This window comes from Condylura cristata, unplaced genomic scaffold (genome assembly GCF_000260355.1).
Source record: "Condylura cristata isolate star-nosed mole 26May11 unplaced genomic scaffold, ConCri1.0 scaffold00017, whole genome shotgun sequence".
Lineage (NCBI taxonomy): Eukaryota > Metazoa > Chordata > Mammalia > Eulipotyphla > Talpidae > Condylura > Condylura cristata.
This window is the reverse complement of record NW_004567118.1, coordinates 31,653,993-31,679,373: the sequence shown is the minus strand read 5'-3', so window position 1 is coordinate 31,679,373 and position 25,381 is coordinate 31,653,993. Positions and strand designations below refer to the sequence as shown.

At 45.3% G+C, this 25,381-nt stretch overlaps 1 protein-coding gene across 2 annotated transcripts in view; it reads right to left on the bottom strand.

Annotated features, from left to right (window-relative positions):
• Nucleotides 1–342: 342 nt before the first annotated feature.
• The window catches only part of ANKFY1 (ankyrin repeat and FYVE domain containing 1), a 70,786-nt gene continuing 45,747 nt past the window's right edge, over nt 343–25,381 (bottom strand). For both annotated transcript variants that reach the window (XM_004684758.2, XM_012726344.1), the window contains exons 11-25: nt 25,156–25,253; nt 21,404–21,632; nt 20,442–20,540; nt 20,049–20,202; nt 16,360–16,528; nt 15,518–15,636; nt 14,692–14,848; nt 13,812–14,012; nt 12,114–12,290; nt 9,188–9,335; nt 8,674–8,764; nt 8,272–8,396; nt 6,663–6,809; nt 4,887–4,977; nt 343–4,411 (exon numbers count right to left, since the gene is read on the bottom strand). In XM_004684758.2, the coding sequence (XP_004684815.1) occupies nt 4,279–4,411; nt 4,887–4,977; nt 6,663–6,809; nt 8,272–8,396; nt 8,674–8,764; nt 9,188–9,335; nt 12,114–12,290; nt 13,812–14,012; nt 14,692–14,848; nt 15,518–15,636; nt 16,360–16,528; nt 20,049–20,202; nt 20,442–20,540; nt 21,404–21,632; nt 25,156–25,253 (2,138 nt within the window). In that variant the 3' untranslated portion in view covers nt 343–4,278. The remainder of the gene's footprint in view (nt 4,412–4,886; nt 4,978–6,662; nt 6,810–8,271; nt 8,397–8,673; nt 8,765–9,187; nt 9,336–12,113; nt 12,291–13,811; nt 14,013–14,691; nt 14,849–15,517; nt 15,637–16,359; nt 16,529–20,048; nt 20,203–20,441; nt 20,541–21,403; nt 21,633–25,155; nt 25,254–25,381) is intronic.

Here is a 25,381-nt window from a genome sequence, read left to right as displayed (position 1 = left end):
TTACTCCAGATCCTCCTCAGCATACACTCTCTGAAACCCATCACCAGTCCTCCTTTCAGACTCTGACCAGCAGAAAGCTCACAGGGGTGGGTCCTCGGGGGTAGATGTAGTCAGAGAGGACATTTTCAGGCCCTCTAGGCTCTTCAGTAGGTCGGGTGAGTGATGGTGCAGCTGGGATCACCCAGCTGATCATGCCATGAGCCGAAGCCTGGCCAAAAGAACAGTAAATCCAGGCAGCTGGTCATTGTGCTGAAAATAGCCACTTTTTGGCTGCTGTGTTTCTGAAGTGTTGGACACTCAAACTTTCCTAGATGGTGGCTGTTAAAGAAATTTATTCACATGTCAGGAGTTTCTAAAATTTGTTTTTAATGCTTATTGGTACTTCTGCATTAAAAGTAACTACAAAGATCTTATTAAAGTTTCCACTTTAAATGCACAATTTTACCTTTTTATTATAAGGAATTGTTACAGAAAATGCAAATATCAGTATTTGAAAAATACATTCCATTACACGATTCCAAAGAAAAGATGCCGATAAGCGCCATGGTCCTATTCAATGCCAGCATCCCACACTCAGCACCACCCTGCATGGCTTGGAAGCCGAGGTGATCAACCCAAACGTGTGCCTGCAGCCTCCGCCCAGCTACTGCCCTTGCCCCTCGTAGGTCATGGTAACTGCCACCTCCACACATCTGCCAAGAAAGGACAAGGCATTCAGTCGCGCAGTCTGCCGACGCAAGACTCCCTAGCTACAGAAAACCAGTGTTGTCAACTGTAACAGGTTAATATATTATTATGCCACACAGAAGAGGAACTGTACAGTGATCCTCCAGAGTCTTTAAGGCATCTAGGACAACTTCTGGGGACTTAATTGTTTAGTCTTTATCTTGTCAAGCCACCAGCTCTTCACCAATTCCTTCCACAAAACAAGAATGTAGCTTCTATATCCCTTCAGAAAGCTGGGATGGTGGAGGGCAGGCCAGCTCCCTGTTTAGTTCATCTGGGGCTTGAGCCCAAGGGAAGCGCTCCCAGGTCCTGAAAGAAAGCTTGGCTCAGGAGTTCCTTCAGTCTCGAGCAGAAGCTCAGTGGGTCTGGCAGGGAACATTACATTTACTTGCTCATGCTACCATTACCTGGGGAGTTTGTCTGCCTCTCAGGTTTGAGCATCAGGCAGCTCAACAGTGCTCTTTTTCTCAAAAAAGAAAATAAAAACCTAGATAGAATCAAGGCTCTTCCCCATGCCAAGATTTTCCTTCCACCTCATGCCTACAGACAAGATCAGCACAATACTCTGCTACAACAGGTGTGGGCCGTGAACGGGAGGAGTGAACCCACAAGCACGCTGAGCTCCCTGCAGGGACCCATTCAGGGAGAAGAGTGAGGAGGCTGAATGGGGAGATCAAAAATGACTCAGGGCTCTGAGGTAGAGGACTCGTGGTCACATGGACCATACTCCTGGAGAGAATATGGCAGATGAGCTGAGCAATCGAATCCAATCTTAAATAGTTGCTAATTTGGGATTGACAGGGCACAGGCAACAAACTAAATGGTACACATGTTCTAAGACATCATTCAGTTGAGACACCACCAAAAAGAAACTGAAAAATTAAAGAGTCCTAAGTGTAGGCACTTAAGTTTGTGGGAAATTCATTTTAAGGATCATAGCAATTTAGTTGTAGCTATTCAATTTATATAGCACATGGTTTGTACCTTCATCTTAAAAAAAAAAGTGTCTAGAATACATCGTATAATAAACCTGGTGATGAGCAAGAGGCAGTTAAAAAGCTAATTCAGCATAACAATGTTGACTGATGCAGCAAATTATATTTTAGTAAAGTTTATTCTCCTGGTCTACTCATTCACAATTGACAGCTTTCTGAATGAATAAAATTAAAAGTTAATACTAGTATTTGCGCTATAGTTAAAATGTAACAACAACTGCAAAGTGTTCCACAGTCACTCTCACCGGCTTGGAGACGGCACAAAGGGGCCTGAGCGCCGGGGCAGCGGCCGCTCCGGAACGTGCTGCCTGCAGCCCACTGAGCGCTGGCACAGGCGGCCAGGTCTCCAAGACTGCAGAAAGGTGCTTCTTCCAGATTTACAAAAAAGGACTGTGAAGCCAATGCAGAAAATGTTTCCCCAGTCCACAACTGATCAGTACCTTATCTATCCCTAGACTCTGGGGAGAAATAAAAACTTGACTCAATGTACTTTAGACATGATTTTAAGTGCAATTAGAGGCAAGATTGTTAGTGAAATTAGTAGGGCAGGGATCAACCTCATCCCTGACTGAATTCCCATCCTCTCTACCATGAATGTTAAAAGAGCAAGTATTCAAGTACCAACCAATCAATTCATACAGAAGAATCATCATTTCCCTTTCCAATGAAAAATTAAGCCACCTAACTAAGCCCTACTTCCTCGTGGCCCTATTCAAATAGAAAATGGAAAGTGACCACATGCCTCACATGGTCAAGGGTTTGCCAAGACGCGGTGTTTTCCATAAAAATTCCGTATGAAATACTTCACAGGGGAGCTCTTCTAATTAATGCTTTCTTTTAAATATTATACACAAGCTCATATTAACATGGAAAGCATATATATCTTATAAATCACAGGAATATTAAAAAAAAGTAGCACTCTGGTTTATCAGCTCATTTTACACACATATTTAGGCAATATAATATATAAATCTACAGCAACATGGAGGACATACCACCACTATCCAAAAACAAACAAACAGGCTGTTGCAAAAAAAATATTTAGTCCCTTTACATATACAGTCATACTTCATTGATGCAAAAAATGTAGTGGTTATTAAATGTCTGAGAAAAAAAATCAGCACATATGATTGAGATTATTATTCTTTGAGTATAACTCTACAACGCTATTATTCACCTCAGAGTTGTGTTTTTTTGTTTTGTTTTATTAAGTAGTGGTAGAAGTTTCTCTTTAAGTGTGCATTTAAAAACTGGCCAAACCTTCAAAAGAAAAGTTCAACACTTCAGGGTTAACAGACGTCCTAGCAGCGACTAAGGCCCAACAAGCTCTGGGGGCCTTACTCAGCATACAAGCCAGAGCCTTCCAAAAGGGGGTCACATGTACTTGGCGAGGGCCTTCGGCAACTGGCTCCTGTGGGGCAGGGCAAGCTACACAGAACTGGGACCCGGGCCCTGGGCCCCGGGACCAACAGCACTCACAGTATTAACTCGAGAAGGTTTACGGTCGAAGTATTCATGTCAAGGAGATGAGCCTGTCAGCTCGGTGCTGGAGATCTTCCTCTTCATTACCTGGGCTGTGTGACATTCTTGCCCCAAATGACACAAATGCAGGAGTTTTTCTTTTAAGACGTATTGTGAGTGGAGGTCCAGTCAAAGCTGATCATTAGTCACTGATTTATGAATGTGTGAGGAATTTTTAAATTGGAATCACCAATAATGCAGCTCTATAAAAAGTGCAGCACAATAAAAGTGCGTTTCCTCCACCACTCTCTAGTGGCAGAGTGACCGAGGATGCCACAGACAGGACACAGCAAGATGAGAAAATGAGATGCTGCTAGAAGGTGTCAACAGCCACACCACACTCCTGACACCTGAGTAGCATAAATACTGGTAAAGCTTTCAGTTGTTAAGGCCACGATTTTTCAGCTCTCATCTTTGAACCCTGTTTAGAAAGATTCCACCTTTTTTAAAGGGGTAGCTCACTAAAAATACAGCTTAGCTTTTCCCCAAAAAAAGAAAAAAAAAAAACCCAAGAAAACAAAACCCCCAAAACCAAGCTTCAGGGCAAGAGGATCCTATTCTCGTCATGAAAACGCTGTGTAGAAAAGTCCACAGCACTTACCCTCGAGGAAAGGCAGCTCTCGTGGAGCAGCCCGATGCCGGCTCCCTACTGTTAGGCTCTGCCCAGTAAGTTAGCCCAGACGGAAGACTTTATGAATGCTCTGAGATGGACACTAAGCTACTGGGAGGGAAAATGGTTTCTGAAGTGTCCTTGTTGTGCTGCTAGCAGAATGGGCTCTAATTCTTATCACATTTACCACTTAGGCTAAATGGCCTGGTCCGATTCATGAAAACAGCTAGTGAACTCGATCACAGTCCGACACTGACAACCATACAGAATCATTGCAATGGGGTCTATCACACCATGGTCCTTAATTCCAGTCGTTTGCTGCAGGAAGACGACTGCCAGCTCCTGCTCTGGGTGGGGTCAGGCTGGTGAGCAGAGCAGCTGCTGGGAGGTGACCCGGGAAGTGGCCTGGACCCTCCTGGGGGCTCACTAAGAGACCCCACCCAGAGTCAGTACATCAAAGCAAATGTTGCAAACTCGCACAGGTTTGTTCAGATCAAACTTTATGATAGGAATCTCCTTGGTCGAGCATTTATGGCAAAGAAGACGTCCGCAGTGACGACTGTGGAAGCAAAGGAAGGACAGGTGAGAGGGGAACGGAAGCGCAGACAGCAGACAGCATCCAGCACGGGCTGCCACCGCTGCTCACTGTTAGTCTAGAACACAAAAGCCTGGCAGGTGACTAGGTCCAAGTGCTGCTGCGGAAGGCTCTTACTTTAAGGATACGGAGCAGTGAGCCACAGCGAAAGAACAGTCTGCTGTGCTTGGGCACTGCTCAGTTCCCCACGGAGCAGCACGGACTGCGGTCAGAAGCACGCCTTCTGGGAGGGCAGCACCTTGGCCAGCGCCACCCCTCCGGCAGTAGCTCCTGGCACAACCCTGGGCATGTGCACGGTCCTGTCAGCGCATCGCTGCGTGTGGGCGAGTTTTGCCAGAAGACTAGAGTGCTGGCAGGTTCACGGCTCATCAGTGAAAAGGGCAGAGCCAGGCCACTAACAGAAGCCCCTCGGCCCCGGTGAGCGGCGGGGTGGGCTTACCAGTGGTGTTTCCGAGTCGTGACTCCAAACTTGGCAGTGCACTCATAGCAGTTGGAGCCATCACACCACGGAGGCTCCTTGGACAGCATGTCTGTAACACAGGCGAGAGAAAACTAGCTCCTGTCACAGTGACCGTGCCAGGCCTCAGCTCACAGGGAACATGGCAACACGGGAAACAGAGCAACACATCAGAGTGACCTGGGGGGCGAAGGGACAATATTCTCTCAGTGGGATGTGGAAAGTGAAGAGGTGGATGTGGAGAACCCGTATTTGCCAGGGAGATGAGGAGAGAGGAAAATAGTGTGTTCAGATAGTGACATGGCACAGCGTCTGGAGGGCATGTAAGCTGTTAGGGCAGCTCGAGCGTAAGGCATGGGGCACAGGGCAGAGACCAACCCTTAGGAAGACTGGTAATAGCTAAATGGTAAGAGGAATAAGGAGGGGACCAAGACAAGGGAAAGGGAGGGAGACTCTGTAAGATTTGGTGAGTAAAGAGAAGTAGGGCTGTGGAAGGGAAGCAGGGAGCAGGAAGGAACTGAGGTGACTCCCACATGTTTGGATGGCGTGACAGTCTCTGGTGGGACGTCCAGCACACAGACACAAGATGAGGCATTCAGTGTTGAGTCAGCAGAAGCTTATGTTGGTGGTTACCAGTGTAGTAATAGTAGCAGCCACTGGTGTTTATCCACTGAGTGCTAACTACATGCGAGGCTCTGTTGTAAGTTCTGTGTGTTCTGTGTGTGGCAGAATGGGCTCCCCGGAAGGGAGCAGCGCAGGAATCATGTACTCCTGGCTGGCTTCTGCCTGCCAGCACTGCGATGGGCTCCTACTCTGAGCTTTTAAAAGCACATGGCAAAGAGGGCCCTCCCTGGTGACACAGCAGGTTAGGGTGCAGCACTGCAAGCCAGCCACAGCTGCTTCACTTCAGTGTGAGTTCGATTCCCGGCCCTGAGGTGATCCACATGGTGCCGCAGACCTCTCCTGACCTGCCCGCTGCTCCCCTCAGCAGTGTGCTACATTGATCCGCCTGTTCTGCTCCCCATTCTGTCTCTGGTGAATCCTCTCACCGCCCCTGCACTTCTGACCTGTATGCATAAATACATAAATCTTAAAAAAAAAAAGTGCATGGTAAACAGTAAACTAGATGTCATGGAAGCACTGTGCTCTTACGCTGGCTCAGCCATGAAGCCAGGTTTGCTTTTTTTTTTTTAAAGGTATTTATCTGCCTATATCATTGTGTAATAACCCTGCTTAGTCTCCACTGTGGGTGAAGGCAGCACAATGCAGGCAGGCACTGAGCACTCTGACTCTTTCTGTAACTCCACAGGGAGGAGAAAAAACCTGCACATAGGAAGAGTGACATTCTCGCCGCAAGATGGACACAGAGAAGGAAGAGTCAGTGGGGCTGAGGTGGAAAGCCACGGGAAGGCTACAGAGAATCTGAGTCAGCTGCAGGAGGAAGGGTATGCAGATAAGCAGTTCAGAGACCCTGGGAGAAAGACCTAACTGCTGGCTGTTGGCAGATTTCTGGTAGGAGCCCAGAAGGAGAGAAAGTGACAGGGCCCCCAAGTGCAGCGCTCTGAAAAGGGATTGCTAACAGCCACCCTCCCCAGCCCCTCTGACGGAAAGTCCCTTAGCTCATTCACAGAAAAAGACCCAAACAGTGCCTGGAAAACTACTTCCACCCTTGGAGGGGGTTATCCTGAGATTTAAAGATTACCAACACACCCGGCCAATCAGTGCCTACAATGAAAGAGCAGAAAATCGATCACTCACCTAAGAGTCTAAACAGAAGTTGCTTGGTGGCAACCTGGTAGTTGAAAATGTTGACTCCTTGGTTATTATTCACCCCAAGGCGGGCCCCAGATCGGACGATGGCACGGCACAAGTTGGCATTCCCTTTCATGTATGCTAAGAGCAGCACTGGAAAAGAAAAGCAGGCAGGGCTACTGCACACCTGGCCCCAGCACGCTCTGCCAGGCAGGCCCCGGCCGGGCGTCGGCGTGAAGTCCCCACTGACACACCGAGATCCTGCAGCTCCGAGGAGCCCACCAGAGGCTGTGCAGCACCTCCTAGGCAAGGGCCTGGCTGCAAGCCAGGGGGCTGCAGAGTTCTGAAATACGCTTTAAAAGAGCACTGAGAAGGGATTAAACGCTGAAGGGGAAACAGCCATTGGTAGCTGCCTTCCTTTCATGAAGCCACTAGACTTACCCCAAAGGACAAAGCTCTTCTCATGCAATGCAACTAAATCTAAAGACTTCCGAGTTGTGGACAGCTGGAGAAACATCAGCATGGAGAGCATGCTTTCCCCTCTGGGGCCTCCCTCCTGTGTAGGCCCAGGTCCAGCCAGGCCTTTTTGCAGCCACTGTCCGGATACCCAGGCTAATAGCAGCTCTCCTTTGCTTACTTTCACCTTTAATTCTCCCATTCAATTCTCTGAATGACCCAGGAGACTGAGGGTTATTGTTGCCGTTATCAAGGGAGGCACAGAGAGGTTACAGAGTTTACCTGGGTTCACCCCACTAGGTGACAGAGCTAGTATTTGAAAGCCAGTGTCTGTAACCTGAAGCGCCTGCTCACCTAGCCTGCCATGGCAATGGTGCCCACTGCACACACGCTGGGTCCAGAGCACGCTCACTCCCAGAAGCTGACTGCTCTGGGGCTCAAGCTCATCACTACCAGATTAAAAACACGTTTGTGTACTGTAGCCAAGAACCGGTAAGAGAGTATGTGTCCCATACTGAGGTTCAGGAAGCCCCGTGGAGACTGCATTTCTACCACAGGCCAAGGAGGCACAGTCTAGCATGGATAAACGGGTGGGAGTGTAGCAGCAGCAACATGCCGAGACACTCCAGGCCAGGGAGAAAGGCACCTGGGGTTCATCTTGTTCAGTGTGTGTTTCCTTTTTGAAAGACTGGCGTACTACATGCATGGCTTACCTTACTGGCTACCTGTGGAAACTACTCAAATGTAGAGTGACTGTGGTAGGAAGCACACCACCACAGGAAAGGCTGGTTGAGTAACTGGTCAAGAAGACATCAGCTTTTCTATCTGTATATAACTTGCCATATTTTCAAAGCATGTCAAGCATCTATGCCGTGGTTATATTCTCTCTCTCTTCAGAGACCTTGCTGACAGATAAGAGAGATGCATGAGGGCAATAAAAACATCTGAGCGGGCCTGGATAGGCGGATGGCTCAGAGCACCAGGCACATTCCAAACGTGACTGTGCGTCACAAGCTGCAGATTCGAACTCCAGCCCCGTAACAGGTGTTCAGTGAGCCCCATCCACATGCACTGGGCTGCCTACCTTAAGCAGCGACATGTATCTGGGCTCTGCTTTTCCCAGGGAGCAAGGAGCACAGACAGACAACTTATTACCTACCTGTGTTTCCTTCTGTATCTGGCTTATCCAGAGGATATTCAGGCATGCACTCTAGGAAGAGATCGAAGATGGCTGCTGCATTCTCTTTGCCGTACTGTCCCAAAATGTGCAGTGGCGACTGGCCTCTGAGAAAATAAACTGGGAGAGTTAGCTATGTATTTGCCACAGACATCATACGAACATTTCTATGAGCAGTATGATTTAAGGATTATAATCTAAATCATATTATTAAGTCATAGAAGTTTTCTAAAAAATATTAAAAAAAAAAAAAGCCTGGGCAGCAAAGGCTGGTCCAGTGGCCTAGTAACCAATCTGCAGCATGCACCGGGGGCTGATGCAAGGCACTGGTGACAGCCAGCTCTGAGGGGCAGCCCCGGCCTCTGTCCTGGGCCAGACACTCACCGGAGATTAAAGGCTTCGGCATCCACAGTGCACTCTGTCAGGAGGACCCGGATGTTGTTGAGCCGTCCATGCATGACAGCAAGATGCAGAGCTGGGGATTAAATCCTCTAACTGTGTAAACCCAGAAGCAGATACCGAATATCCCTCCTCACCCTCTCAAACCTCCCTCTAAATGGGATTCAGTCAGAGCAGCCACTGGCCATCCATCATCCTTTCTAGTTGCCCTCCACCCCCTCCCAATAATCAATGATAAGTGGAACCTTATGTGTCTTTGCTGTCTGCTCCTGGAGATGATTTCTAATGATTTCATAAGAAGCCACTTTAGGTTTCTCGGCTTATCATTCAGTGCAAGAGGCTGCCAAGGGCTCGGTTCAGAGCATTTCCGGTCAGCTCTGCGCCTATGAGAAAGCCAGCCTCCTGACGGGACACAGACCCCAGGGTACAACGAGCCTCACTCCTAGAACAGAGGAGTGCTGGGGTGCTCAGCACTGGAAACAGGAAAACTGCGGATTACCATTATTTCCATTCTCATCCACAGCAGCAAAGTCCACTCCGTTCTCCAAGAGGACTGAGCAGATGGTGGGAAGGTCCTGCTGGGCAGCGAGATGGAGGGCAGTCTGTCGGTGCTTGGTCAGTTCATTCACTTTGGCTCCTGCAAGCAGCTGTTGATGTTTACATGATTAGTCTCTACCACTGACATCAAGGCTCCACCTAGGGGCCAACCCTGCCTGTCCTCTGGGAAAGCTGGAGGCAGAAGGGTCTTCACACACACTTCCGCAGAGGCATACACCGGCAAACCATCCCAAAGGCAACCTGGAATCTACCGGAATGTCAAAAAGCCATTCCCGGGGACACTGAATTCTCTTGAGTACATTAAGTCCAAGTAATATTGTTGATGGGGTCTTTGAAACTGCTACTTCAAGTAAAAAGAAGTATATTGAAAACAGGTCCTCAACTCAAGTCTTGTCTTTCAATGCTGGCTGGGATTGTTTTCTCATCAACATTACAGGGAAATATTGGGGCCTCCCTGGTGATGCAGGGGTTAAAGACAGAGCTATCAAGCTCTTGCTAGCACAAGTTCCATACTCTAGCTAGCCTGGGAGCTGACCCACATGGCACAGCAGAGCTCTCCTGTCCAGCCTGCTGCTCCCCTCAGCAGTGTGCTTCATCAATGTGCCTGTTCTGTTCCCCACTCTATCTCTGGTGAATCCTCTCCCTGCCCCTGCACCTCTGACCTGTACCCCAGTTCTGTATGCATAAATAAATAAATCTTTAAAAATAAATGATAAAACCAGTATGGCTTAACATGGTGAGAGCTCTATGATTATAGACGGTACACTCTGAAAAGGCAAATTGGGGCCTCTGGTGGTACAAGGGGTTAAGTCTCAGCACTATGAAGCTACTGCCAGCTACTGCAGTACAAGGTCGATCCCTGGCCAGGGAGCTGACCCACAGGGCACAGCAGACCTCTCCTGACCTGCCCGCTGCTCTCTTCAGCAGTGAACTTTGTGGATTTGCCTGTTTTGCTCCCCACTCTGTCTCTGGTGAGTCCTCTCACCCCCTGCACCTTTGGCCAAAACCCCAGCTCTTGTATGTGTAAATAAATCAATCTTAAAAAAAAAAAAAAAAAGGCAAGTTTGAAGACAGCATGAGAGCATGACTCCATTCAGAGAAAAAAAGAGACTACACAGATACAAAAATTTAAAAGCATATATACCCAGCTCAGAAAGCTTGGGGTCAAAGGCAGCTCTATTTACTTTTTTATACATTGTGTTTTTAAGTTCTTCTACAATAAGCATGTACAACTTTTACATTTCTTTTAAAAATAAAATAACCAAGAATTACAAAATCAAAGGCAAGATCAAAGGACTTTTAAATAACATCCTGTCCCTTCAGTATTTGAGGTTCATTCATCATCCACTTTCTGCAAAGTCCCGAAGACAGTTGCTAGTTGCTGTTAACAGATCATTTACTGTTTACATCAGAACCCAGTTTGTCTCTCCCGAGGCCTGAGGCTACCCTGGCTCCTGCACATGTGCCAGCACCCATCCCGGGAGCTGCCAGGCTCGGTGAGCTCCTGTATTTCTGACCTTGACCTCTGAGTCCCAGCCCCCCTGGACCTCCTGCCTCTCCAGGCACCCAGTCAAATCACTCCAAGTTCCAGAGGGGTCACTAGTACTGTGAAAGACCATAGCTACCCTACAGTGGGTTAACTGGGGGTAGGGTGAGAGGGTTGGGTAAACAGTCTCCCAAGTCACAGAGGGAAGACCACATGGCCACTGTTTGGAAGAACTGTTTTCAGGAACCTGTGACCTGTTAGATCATGCCTTAGTAAGGCAGGGGCATGACCCTGGTGAAGAAGCCATGATCCTCAAACTCCTCTAGGGTCTCAATTAGAGTGGCAGGTACACTGATGACTACGTGGCTTGATTCCCCCAAATTTCCAGGCCCACCTCATGCCCCCTCATCTAGTCTGTGCCTGGTTTCCATCAGATGCACCTCCAAAATTAGTTCCCAATTCCATCCCTCCTTGCTACTGCTGCCCCTAGGCCTCTTCACTGTGACCTTGTCCCCACCTCAGCCCCGTGATCCCAGATAAATCTTCCTTTATATCTAACACATATCAAGTCATAAACATTTTTTCCAAAAATATTTTTCAAAAAGCAAGTATCCCAGGGCACCACAGGCTGGTCAGGTGCCTCAGGGGCCAGTTCTGAAGTGTGCACTGAGGCTGGTGGGAGGCACAAGTAGACCAGCTCTTCCGGTCAACCAGGTGACCGGTACCCTGGCCCTGGCTCTGACCGTGTTCCCAGCTCAAACACATACAGTAGTTTCTCCATTGCTTCAAGTATAAAGATTGCTCACAGCTGTGGTTCTGAAACACCACACTATACAATCCAGTCTCTATCCACCTCTCCTACAGCATCTTGTACTCTCTACTCAAATTTCAATCAAATCTTTCTACTTTTCACAGACACTTTCCAGTCTCCACATCTTTGCTCAAATTCCTCCTCTGGCTTTATGTTAGGCTGGAAAAGGCAGGCCCTCAACTACACTGCTGATTAGATAATCATCTTTGAGGGGAAAATCTGGGTTTAAATTTTATCCTTTGTAACATGTAAACAATGTCCTCTAGTTTTGAGAATTAAGAGAACTCACTCACTGGAAAGCACCGGTTAAAGACCTCACACAGAGCACGCAGACCCTGAAATGGATCACGCCTACTTCCTGTTCCCACTCTGTCTTCCCTCAAGGCCTCACTCCAGTTTCTGCCCACCAAGCAGCCTGCAGGGGCCTTAGGATGGGCTGCTCATTGGCACACCTGTTTTCCCCGGTGTACTGGTTGAACCCCTGGCAAAACCCCAGGGGAGAGGAGATCACACACAGCTCTGCAGTATGCTCTGTCCACGTTACTTGCAGCATATTTCAGTGACACTTACCAAATTGCGGACAATAATCTCTGAGCCTGCTTGGACAGCAAGGTGCAAAGGGGTCAATTTGGAAGCATCCTGGACTCTGGAATTCACATTAGCTTGGACACTGATCAGGAACAAGACACTTTCAATATCAGAGTTCTGAACGGCCACGTGAAGAAAATTCCGGCCCTTGTTGTCCACCTAAGGCAGTAAAGAGGGAGCCAAAATATTAGTGGGCTTCCTTGCAAGTGCACCCTGAGCACCTACCAGTTGGGCTAACCACTGGAGACCACCGGCCACTGGTCAGTGTTTTCCTTCCCTTGGTTTCAAGATGTTCTCTCCCCAGTCTTAATACTAAATGTTCCCTGCCCACGCAGCTTCCCCAATTTACACATTTGTGCACTTGACCACACATGTGGTCTCATTCATGTGGTCAGGGGAAGTGAGCCACTATCCTGATAGAAAATGGCCTGGCATCCTCATAAGCTGCGCTTGGAAAGTCAAGAAAGACAACCTGATGACCAGGGAAAAGCAGGCACCACAATTATTAGCATGCTTGGAGAAAAGCAAAGATGGAAATTTATTTGGCTAAAATAAGTGTCCTCACACCACCACCTGAATGGTGAGCAGTCAAAACACCTTCCGTTAAGTTTCCTCTTTTATTGAATGAGAGGAAGATAAGACACAACAAGGAAGCAGGCAGCCAATTACATGTCAGACTTTGCTCCACTGGTGTAAAGGAAGCAAAAGCTCACTCAAATCAAAACACGGAGACTGTAATTCTATGAGCTGTCATCTACACTGCACTCAGTGAGGGGTGAGGTGGACACCAACATGCCGCAGACATCACACTCCCACACACATACACACACCCAGAATGTGCCTGTATCTGCAAAAGACTGGTCAACAGCAGCAATCTGAAAAACAACAACCACCAAGACTAAAGCAGTAGTAAAGCAGTTTTGTACTAGATGAAGAGGGATGTGAGCTGACGATCTCCATTTGTGAAGGTTTTATACCATGTGAACAAGAGTAAGATTAACACCTACACAGTCTGCACAAATGCTAAAGGAAAGTGAAGTCTGAAATACCACTCAGGTATTGCTCAGGTCCCAAGTTTCCATTTTACCGTCCTAAGTCTTGGCACTATTCTAAGTAATAGCTGAGATTCAAGTGTCTGCAGGACTAACTTAACTACCCACCCCCGTTCCTACTTTAGTGTCTGTTGTCATTTCCTACTCAATCTGTTGTCACAGATCAATAATTCACCATTCAGTGGCTGGTGCAGAACCACAAAAAACAAGGAGAATGGCAGCTGCTAAACCGAGTGGTAACAATTCCTCTAAAGTAAAGTTGCCCCAACATCACACCATAAGCTCTCAAAGTACTACTGAAGGCTTCTAAAGACAGTCACTACTAGGCAATAAAGTCGCCAAGCAAAAGCATCAGTGAGCCCCGCTGTACATGCTCCAGCTCTCCTATCTCTGGCCCTGGTTGCTCCCACTTCCTTCTTCGTGTGGCACCACCAACTGCTGACAGAAAGTAAGACCAGTCAAATCTCCTCGGCACTGACAGACATCTGAATGGCCGCATTTAAAGATAAAGGGAGTATGATTTCAAAATGAATGGGAGGCCTGTTTAACCGGTGACATTTGGTTAGTGTCCTAACAGGTTCTGCTGTGCTCAGGGCACTGTGGAAATCGTTAGGTGTCGGTCACTCACCTGCTCAGCAGCCCCAGATTCTCGTTTTAGAATGGCCTCGGCTGCTTTGTTGTTCTTGTAAGTCATGGCGCAGGCAAAAGGAGTCAGCCCTTGTCTGTCTCGTACATTCAAGTGGATGTCGGGGTGAGAAATCAGCAACTGAATGATGACACTGTGCTGATTGCTGATGGCCACATGGACAGGTGTTCTTCCTTCTGCATCCTATGGGCACCAAGCGCAGATTCCAATGTCCAAGTGAAACAAAGTTCAGAAAAATTATGAAGAGGGATAATTTTAAAATCAAATTTGGTCCTGAGAATCAATACTACCACAGTGTTTGAAACTGGCTTGTAAAGAGGCCAAACACAGAAATGACAGAAAACCTCCTTCACTGTACCACACTCCAGTAACCCCGCGAACACACAGATCTTCTGGTTTAGAAAATGTTCAGTCAGCCTGAACTCTACATGTTACACAGTCCTTATCTGGCTCCAGGGCAGCATATAAAAGTCTTCACTGGCTAGAATGTTGCAGAGCAGCAAGCAATGAAACCCAGGGGTGCTCAACTGACTAACGGAGAATTCTCCCAAACAGTACTTAGCTTAGGACTAGAACAAACTGTAAGTGGAAATCTCTAACTAACAAGAGTAGAAGGCAAAACACATTTTCCTCATGCTGTAGAGAGGACAAAGGCACAAAGAAGAAATGTCTTAACCTGAAATCATTAACATTTCTAGGCAGGTTGTATGACTCAGCGGAAGTCAATCTCTCTGTATTGCAGCCCCATTTATGGCAACGGTGAAGTCTGGGACTGGAAAATTTACAAGGGTCCTTGTCATAAGAGATTTCCCTAATTCTTGGGTTACCATCTAGTTCCCTGGGGAAGAGAAACTTCCCATACCTGTGCATTTACGTTGGCACCAAACTCCAGGAGACACTGTACTGTCTCTTCTAGCCCCCAGGAGGCTGCCAAATGCAAGGGAGTCTGTCCATCTCTGGCCTCTTCCTCGCCTTCTCCGTTAGTACCTGGCTGTCTGGGACTATTCACATCACAGCCACTGAAAGATGGAAGCAATGAAAAGACAGATTTAACAGGTAGGTGACTACCTACTTTACTGGCATGCTGACAAACGTACAGCTTCACTTCACCCAACAAAAAAGTTGCTGCCACTTCTATGTATAGTTGACCTCGGTCTCTCCTCTAATACGGCTGGCTAGCCCCCACCTCCACCCCACCACAGCTACCAACAGATTTTTCTAGTTATTCATATGGGCAACTTAGGACAATGGGGAATGTTCACGCATTTAAAGTTTGATAACTGCTGCTCTGAAAGTTTCCTGAACAGCCTTGACCCTCACACATCCTGCACTCTGAGAGCCCATGGAGCCTTTTAGAGTTCATGTATAGGGGCGGGACTCTATAGAAGCCATCTGGTCTCCTCCACCCGAGCATCCTGGCTTCACAGTATGAACTGGCCTAATAGGAATACAAGAGCCCAACTGGTCCCAAAGCAAGAAAATGGCTTAGCATTCAGATTCTTTGATCTGAGCACATAAGTCCCTCTTCCCACAAGTGAGCCTGACCCTTTGCTGTCTTGCCTTAACAGAACAGTGATCCTCTGACTACTGAAAGTCAGAGGTTTGTCAGGTTTGTAGGTAGGTTAAAATTTAGAGTGAGTTTGCAATAAGCTGAATAAAATCTGAAGAGATACATAGCTTCTTCACACCTGCGAATAAGAAAGCAGGCGGTAGGTTCATTGTTTTCATCAATGGCCCTGTGTAGAAGTGTCTGAAGGCATCCACTAGGTCCCGGGCCCCAGCAAGTAGCATCACAACCATGTCTGACCTGAGGGAAAACACAGATTACTTACAAATACTGCTACTGAAGACAAACAGTTTTATTACCATCACTGAGCTCTATGTACAATTTTTATATCTGTTTTCTTTCAGGCTAGATGCAGTTGATAATTAACTAGTACCATTTAGCTTTACAAATACTGATTAAAACCTATCTGATGCATTATTGCAATAGGTCCTATTGGGTGGGCTTAAGAAGTGTTAAGTCAGGTATGTTCCATCACTGCACTCAACAGCTGTGTTCTAGATGGCACAGAAAACACATGTGCACACACATGTATCCATAAGGTCTCAATAACACATACCTGTTATTAACAGGTAATCTCGATAACAATTGGGTAAAGTTTCCAGTGCAAAATGCCATAAGATGGCATTTCAGGCCCTCCAGAAAGCTAATTAACTCACTTTTGGATCTGTCTTCTGAACAAAGGACACAAACCTGAGATCTGGATATTTATCAGTATAGTGACAGTGAGGGCAGCCCACATTAAATTAACCCACCTCAGGAGAAGACACCTAAGGAAATGTTCTCTTGCTTCTTGGTAATTTTCTGCCATTATTGTGTAGAACTGCACGATTCTTTAACATGACTTTGAACTGCTTATTCTTGGCCCTGCTTGTTACTTGGCAGATCTCTTGCTCCTTGAGATTGTTCTAGAGGACCAAATCCATCTCTGATACAAAATATCTCAAAAAGTTGAGTTTGTCTCACCAGAGTTGATGCGATGTCCTCCAGATTATTTGCCAGTGCAAGCCACAGTGGGGGGTTCCCACCCTCATCTGGCACGGACATGTCAGCTCCTCGTGTGCATATGGCATCCACCACAAGCGGAAGCTGATTTCTGATGGCCAGTTGAAGGGCTGTCTCCCCATCCTGCGTCCTGTTAGGACAATTACACCAAAACCAATGTTTGTAGCTTGAGACAAAGGTTAAGGAGGCCAGAATTCACTAAACAAACATCACTCACACTCATATTCTCTTGGGAAAGTTTAACCTGTCCCTCTGCCTTCTAGAAAGTATAGTCAGGGCCTCCCTGGAGGCGCAGGAACTAAAGTCTTAGCACTATGAACTAAAGTCTTAGCACTATGAAGCGATCTGCAGTCACTGCAGCATGAGTTTGATCACCAGCCAGGATGCTGATTCACATGGCGCAGCTCCCCTCAGCAGTATACTACTTCATCAATGTGCCTGTTCTGCTCCCTAGTCTGTCTCTCATCCCTGCACCTCTGACCACACCCTAGTTCTATGATTAAATTAAAAAAAAATCTTAATTAATAAAAAGTTCTTATCAATATACAGTAAAAGAGACAGCAACTAAAACAGAGACACCCTACTGAATGAGAAAAAATATTTGCACACATGTAACTGAAACCAAAGATCTACAAAGAGCTTACACAACTCAACAAAAACAAAGCAACCCAATCAAAAACGGGTAGAAGAGCTAAAAAGACAATTCTCCACAGAAATGCAAACAGGCATACTGAAAAAATGTTTAACATCACTTATAATCAGGGAAGTGCAAATCTAAGCCACAATGAGATACCACTTCACACCTGTGAGAATGGCCCATGGGGGGGAAAAAAAAAAAAAAGGACAACTGTAAGCAACAAGTGCTAGAGAGAATATGAAGAAAAAAGAATCCATCTTATACTGCAGAGGGATTGTAAACTGGTCCAGTCACTATAGAAAATTGTATGAAGGTCCCTCAGAACACTAAAAATGGATCTACCATGTGATCCAACAATTTCACTCCTGGGAATCTCCCCCAAGGAGAAAAAACATTAATTCAAAAGGATACCTGCACCCCTATGTTTACTGTAGTACTATTTACAATACCTAAGATATGGAAACAACCCAAATGCTTCAAAGCAGATGACTGGATTAAGAAGATGTGGCAAATATACATATAGAGTATTAACCAGCAATCAAAAAAGATAAACTCATAATTTGTAGCAATAAATGCTGCAAATGGTTGGAGCAGAAAGGATTATGCTAAGTGAAATAAGACAGAAAGAAAAAGATAAATATCAGACGGTTTCACTGACATGTGGAACACAGAACAATGGAATGAAGGGTTAGGAAAAAGACAACACTTGCAAGCTGACCACAGATCTCAGAGTGAGGAGGGGCCAGGAAGGGGTGGGAAGGACACAAGAGATGGGGAAAATAGATCATGGGTGCTATGGTAATGGGAGAACTAGGGGGACTGTGCCTGAAGGGAGATATCAAATACTATCCAAAAATAAATGATGCAAGAAAATTAATTTAAAAAAAGACTGAAAGAATAATTAAAAAATACATATACTTCCCTGTGTTCACTGCAACATTATTCACAATAGCCACGTCATGGAAGCAACTTAAATACCCACAACAGATGACTGGACACATCCCTATTTTTATTCTAGCACTATTTACAATAGAAAAAACCTGGAAACAACCCCAATGCCCAAAAAATATATTAACTGGATCAGGAAGATGTGGTATATATACACAATGGAATACTACTCAGCAATCAAAAAAGATAGAGAAACTCATGCCATTTGCATCAACATGGTTGGAGCTAGAAGGGATCATGCTCAGTGAAATAAGTCAGAAGGACAAAGAAAAATATTGAAAGTTTCAATGATAGGAGGAATATAGGAGAACCAATAAGACACAGAGGAAAAAAAGTAACAATACAAAACACAACACAACAAAAACAAATAATTATAAACCAGAGATATCCTACAGGGGAGGGAGAGAGGGACCTGCAGAGGGAGAGAGGAGCACGGGGGCCTAGGGTGATGGGGTGTGGGAGAACTGGCAAATGGGGAAAATAAACACTGGTTTAAAATGAACAACAATGTAACAGGTATATAAATAAGTAAATTTAATTAATTAAAAAAAGATAACTGGATAAAGGTGCTGTGGTATATATACCTAATGGAATACTACTCAGCTGTTAAAAGTTATACTCTTGACTTTTGCACCAACATGGACAGAACTTAATGGTAAACAAAATGACTCAGAAAGTGAAAGACAATCACCAGATGATTTTTCTCACATGTGAGATACAGACAACCAGAGCAAAAGAACTAACAAAACACAACAAAAGTACTCTTAAATTCTGTGAAAACTATAGCAGTAATCACAGGGGGAGGGGAAAGGGCTGTCAATGCAGTAGCATGATGGCACTAGAACTTTGGGTATGGTGCAATGCAGCATGTATATGTCAAGGTGTGAAACCATACTCCCCAAATTTACATAATACTGTAAACCAATGGTAAATCAATAAAGTTTTACTTAAAGCTGGTCTTAAAATTGGCCTTTTAAGTGAGATTTGCTGATTACTGGGCACTGGTTTTGAAAGGTTCCATTAAGAGCAAAGTACAGGGCTCTCCCTGGTGGCGCAATGAGTTAAAGTGCAGCACTATGAAGCTATGGCAGTCACTGCAGCCTGAGTTTGATCCCGGCCAGGGAGCTGACCCACATGGCGCGGCAGACCTCTCCTGACCCACCCGCTGCTCCCCTCAGCAGTGTATTTCACTCAGTCTGCCTGTTCTGCTCCCCACTGTCTCTGGTGAATCCTCTCACCTTCTGCACCTCTGGCCTACACCCCAGTATTTGAAGGCATAAATAAATCTTTGGGGGAAAAAAAAAGCAAAGTACAACTCCCTCTTAGAGTCAATGCTTATTATCAATTACAACACTGCATTTGTATTTGTTCAGCTATTGTTGCCCTTCCTTTACTTAATAAGCAATACAAATATTTTTTTTTATTAAAAAGTTTATTTTTACATCATTTTGCACATTTTTTTTTTCATCTCAATTGTAATCCCCACGGGTTTCCCATCACCAAATCACCCCTGTGCCACCACCATAGTCCCGTGCATTTCCCTCCCTTCCCCCCCCCTCCGTTTTTGGTCCCATTCCCCACTACACCCCCACAGAATGTCTCTGGTCCATGGTTGTTCATTATTTTTGTTATTTTCTCGCCTGGTCCATTATACTCCTGCTATGAGTGAAACCATCCGGTAGCAATACAAATATTTTTATGAGCAAGGCTTTGCTTTTGAAACATCTCAATTAAGTGTGGTAGAGTTAAAATGTGGATGGTTTCACTTACACGTGGAACACAGAAACCGATCAAAGTGTCAGGTGAAAGATAACACGTGCAAGCTGACCACAGTTTTGAAGCATACAGCAGGGAAGAGGGATGAAGAGGGTCAAAGCAGGGGAGGGAAGAGTATAAGGGACTACGGTGATGATGGACCATGGGTGCTCTGGTGATGGGAGAACTACAGGGGCCACCGCTGAGGAGAGAAATCAATACTGTACAGAAATGAAAACAATGTAAGAAAACAACTTTCACACTAATAGAGTGGCATGGAGCTGTAGCACAGAGTGCTGCTGCAGCTTACCTGACGTTTATATCCGCCTGGTGCTCCAGGAGAAACAGTGCACTCTTGCTATCCTGCCGCTGCATGGCCATGTGCAGCAGAGTCTGCCCATCAGACATGGTGTCATTGATGCAAGCCCCAGAGCCCAGTAGCTGGGCTGCAATTGTATGCATGCCTAGGAAGCAAACACACTGGTTAGTGCATGCTCGGGGGTGTCTCACTTCCTCAGCATCTTACAACAAATATACCCGCGCACCTTCTCAGATTTCTGCTGGGTAGTAAAGACTTAACCCCCCCCCAAAAAAGGTTATTTACAACTAAGTGTTTAGCTCCAACCTCCCTACCTCACCCCTTCACCCACCCTTGTGATGTCTGCCTGTCTTTGAATGTCAACCGCCTCTGACACAGTCTTACCAGTCCATAATGCAAGGCCCAGCACAGTTTGGTCTCTTGAGTCCTTGAGGCTGAAGTCTGGAATAATTTGCAAATTGTTGGTGGCATGAAGAGCATTAGCTAAACGTTTGAAAAGGAAAAGAGCACTTGTTTTACTGTTCTGTGGATCACACTTAAAACACTCAAGAGAATAACAGCTTAGTTTCAAACAGACTAACTGGCTCTACCATGACATTTCTATACAAAGAAAACCAATAACTCTTGTGGGAGTAGAAACCCATAAATCTAGTATTTTGGAGCAAAGGTTATGGAGAAGATGGATTTTTTTTGAAAGCATAAAATAATCATCACAAAAGGAAAACAAACTCTACAGTGAAAACACACATTACCTGATTAGTGAAAAAAGGATTAAAACAAGTCCTGGCAACTTTTCCCTAATACATAACTCCTACCCAACTAAAACTCCTGTGAGCAAGAAAAAGGCACAACTAAAGCCCTATTTCCTTCTGCAAGCAGTGCAAAATAAACATATAAGTAACTAACCCAAAGGCTGGCCTTAACAAGGGTGCAGGGAAGTGGAAACTTGAAGATTCCTTTCTGAGGGACAGCCTACCCCACTGCTTTCCCTGCCATGCTCTTCTTTCTAGCTGTTCCTGCCAGAGGCTCAGAGCAGAGTGATGAGTATGTGGAGGACCTGCCCCAGTGGAGTTCTCAAAGACAGTGCCCACATCAAGGTAAAATTTTGCACGGCTTTGGAAAGAAAGTAGTAGGGTTTGAGGTTCTAGCATCGTAACCTAGTAGGTGGAATGGGCAGAGTTCTGAAAATGAACAGAGTAACACAGAAGCCAGGAGCCGGACTATATGCATATCTAGGGATTTTTGGTTTAGAAAACTCACCAGAGGAAGAAGTAGCAACTCTGTAACTTACTACTCAAAACCACTATATACCAGTGAAGTGATCGGCTGTGATCTCAACCACATACCTTTCTGCTCCAGGATGACAGATACCACATCTGGGTGATTATAGGCAATTGCCATGTGAAGTGGTGTCTGCAGGTAAACACTGTCCACCAAACTGGTCAGGGATGTAGCCTCCTTTGGCAAGGGCAGAGCTTCCTCTGTCTGCAGGTTTGGGTTGGCACCTTGCTGCAGGAGCTCCGCAGTGAGGTTGGCCAGACCATGCCGACAGGCCGTGTGCAGTGGTGTTTCTCCCTAATAGAAACAAATGGCCCCAAATCAGAGCTGTTTCAGACTGGGGACCCCTTCACAGCCAGCATGCTGAAACACTAGTCCCCAGGGCAGTCACAGCCTGTTGGCCCTTCCCTGCACCAGCAGACCTCCACGACTTTTGTCCTGCCTCTCCCAGACTCCTCTCCTCCTGCCCCTGTGCTGTCATCCTGATCTCTTCAATGCCTTTCCAAACACCCAGGCTTCTCATCCACTTCATTGCCAGTGATTTTCTGAATCACCCCTCACTTTTTTATAATTATTTCACTAATTACAAAAATATTATTACTGAATGATAGTAATAAATAACCTCCAAAATGAACCAGTGAAAAGGGAAAAGCCTCACAATCAGCCGCAGAGCTACGCAGCACTCTATGTGGCACCTCTCTCAGTCCCCACCAACACACCTGTGACACTGCTTTCACCAGCTCAACTCGACCTCACCTAAACTCTGATCAAACCTTCCCCTACTTTTAAAAATTAGTATTATTTTAAATTGGTATTACAGGTACATTTTTTTCTTTTTTAAAGATCCATTTATTTATGTATACAAGAACTGGATTACAAGCCAGAGGTGTGGGGTATGAGAGGAGTTACCAGAGACAGAGCGGGGAGCAGAACAGGCAGGTTGGCTGAAATACAGTGCTGAGGGGAGCAGTGGGTGAGACAGGAGAGGGCTGCTGCACCTTGTGGGTCAGCTCCCTGGCTGGGGATCGAACTCGGGGATCGAACTCGTGCTGAAGTGGGTGTGGACAGCTTCACAGTGCTGTGCCTCAACCCTTTGTGCCACCAGGGAGGGCCCACAAGTACTTTTGATTCAATATTTAAAGTGCACAGAAATATACATAAAAAAGAAGTGTCCTCTCAGGCTCTGTCCCTAATACTCAATTCTCCTCTCCATAAAGAAGTTCTTACTGGGTTTGTGTTTCCAGTGACAGAATAATCACAGGAAGCAACATGTGCCCAGATGCACTTCATATGACTGTTTCACCCAAAGCAATGGAGACAGCCTGAACGCACTGTTTTGCATCACTAAAAAAAAAACAAACCTTTATATACTTGTTTATTTTTTCATAATACAGGATTTTCCTCCTCAGGTATGGTCACCATAGTTTTCCCACGAACAAAGCACTCACAGTTATCCACTATTACCATAGTCCATTGTGGTGCATTATTAATCTTCTCCTCCTCCATCTCCCTGTACCCCCCACCAATGCCTCAGACCTATAGCACGCTTTCTTGCTCTTATCAAAGCTTTACATCATCATTTAAAGACCCAAAGAACTCTACAAGGCTTGTTGTGGAAAATTGCAAGAGCCTATCACCTTTCACCAAAAACAAACAGAAACCTCCTTTCCCAGAAGGAATCACCTTCAATTCTCCCAACTCAGTTTTTTTTTTTTTTTTCCCAACTCAGTTTTTATAACCTTATTTCTAAGTAGCATGCTTTCATTGCCACTTCTGAATTTCCCCTTTTCCGGTATCTCTGGGACCTGCCACAGTGGAAGATGAGGATTTAGCTCTCTTATTCCTCTCTTATCCCCCTCCCCACTGAGCTGTAGAAGAACCCTCACAGGCGTTCTCGTCTGCTCCAGCCCTTTTCCCCACAAGCCCTCACTGTGCACACTTCACTAATCTGTTCCCTGACTTCCAATAGCAGCTTCAAGCAGCAGACTCTCAAATCCAGATTTCCATACTGTTTCTGCATCCAATTTTCCCACTGACTATTAGATATTCCTGACTGAATGTTTAAAAAGGAATTCAACAATAACAAAACTGAATCTATTCCCTCCACATCAGATCTTCCTCCTAGTCAGGTTTTCTCTTCATAGCACATCACAATTTTATTTTTTTAAGGTTTATTTATTTATGCATACAAGAACTGGGATGTAACTCAGAGGTGTGGAAGGTGAAAGGATTCACCAGACAGAGTGAGAAGTAGAAATGGCACATACATTGAATATACTGCTGTGGGGAGCAGCGGGTGAGACCAGAGAAGTCTGCTGTGTTGGGTTAGCTCTCTAGCCGGCTGGGGATGGCTGGGGATCGAACTTGTGGTGCAGGGGCTGGTGATAGCTCAACAGCACTGTCTTTAACCCCTTACCACCAGGGAGGCCCCACATCACAATTTTAAAACCTCTCATCCTTGCTTTTGAGGACATCCTATAAATATACAGGTATGTCCCACTACTGCAATTCCTCTGAAACATGTCCCTTTGGATCCAAGTCCAAAATCAGAAGTCAGATCACGCCACCGCTTATTTAGATGATTCCAAACAGGCTCCAACTTGGCCTCTATGGCATATGCACCAGACCAGCTATCTCAGACAGTGGTCTCAATTCTAAAATGGCTGTACAGTTTGTCAGCTCAAAACCCTTCTATGGAATTCTCTTCCTACAAAAGAAGCCCAAGACCTTATAACAGCCTTCTAGACCTTTTTCTCCAGTACCAGTCACACTTCTCATCTTATTTTCAATTCAGGTCTTCTCTACATGTCTCTACATCTTAGGTTCACACAGTTTTAAGGGTTAAAAGGGACAGAAAAGCTGATAGAAACTTTGTGTTCAAGAGAGGATTCTTTAGTTGGAAGATAATAAATCATGTCTGTTTGTAATTAGAAATGAATACTGTGTAAAATTGACGATACAGGAGAGTCAGAAAGGAAGTAGTGGCATATTGAGGAGGCGAGAGGGATGAGATGAAGAGCCCAGAAAAAGAAATTCCTAGTATCTGGGTCTTATCACTGGCTCTGGAAACTCAAAGTCCTTTATCCTAACATAAGATATTTAAAGATGCCAAAAACATCTTTTCAACATATGATACTTCTAGATCCATGGTGAGACTTAAAAGGGAAAATATTCTAAGTCTCCTAGCATAAGAGTTGTAAAATAAATATGATCTCAATGTCTAAAAATAATAATAAAACCAATTATCATCTAGTATCTAATCCCAGATATATAAGTACTTAATATATAAGTTCCTTTTATCTTAATCACACCCAATAATCAAAACTGATCCCATGTTAGAGATGAGGAAACTGAAGCTCAACAATGTTAAGTAACTTGCCTATGATCACATAGGGAAATAAGAAATTTGGAGAACCCAGGCATGTCCAACGCATCTATGCTTTTACCCATAACACAATACAGTTCAGTTATCTTTGTTATACAGACTAAATGAGGCTGCTCATGAGCTCAGCAAATATGAAATGTTAAAAAAAATTAAGCTGCTACGTGGTATTTGTGCACGTTTATTAGTATCTACTAGACCATGAAGTCCACAGTATATATTTTATTAGGTCCTAACATACACAGGAAATGGCTGCGGAATGAACCAATCAGCATTTGAGTCTTAAAAACCTGCTTTGTTTTGTTTTTTCTTAAACCATGCTCACATATTACTTTGACAAAAACTGAAAAAAGTATCTTCTATTTTCCCTACACATCCATCACTGTCATCTCTTCCTGTAGACCAAAACCATCTCCTCCAATGTCCTGTCACACTTACCCATTTGTTTCTGTGGTTGACGTGGGCACCATTGGTTGCCAGGAAAAGAGCGGCTGCTTCATTTCCTGCTCCAGCTGCCCGCTGTAGTAAGCAATTTTCTAGGAGAAAATGGGCATATTCACTCTTACATTAGCATAAAAATGAGGTCAAGTTTCACATGGTACCACACCCAAACTTCCTCACCCCCTTTAGCCCACCCCAAAAGTGAGTACCATTTAAATCACAG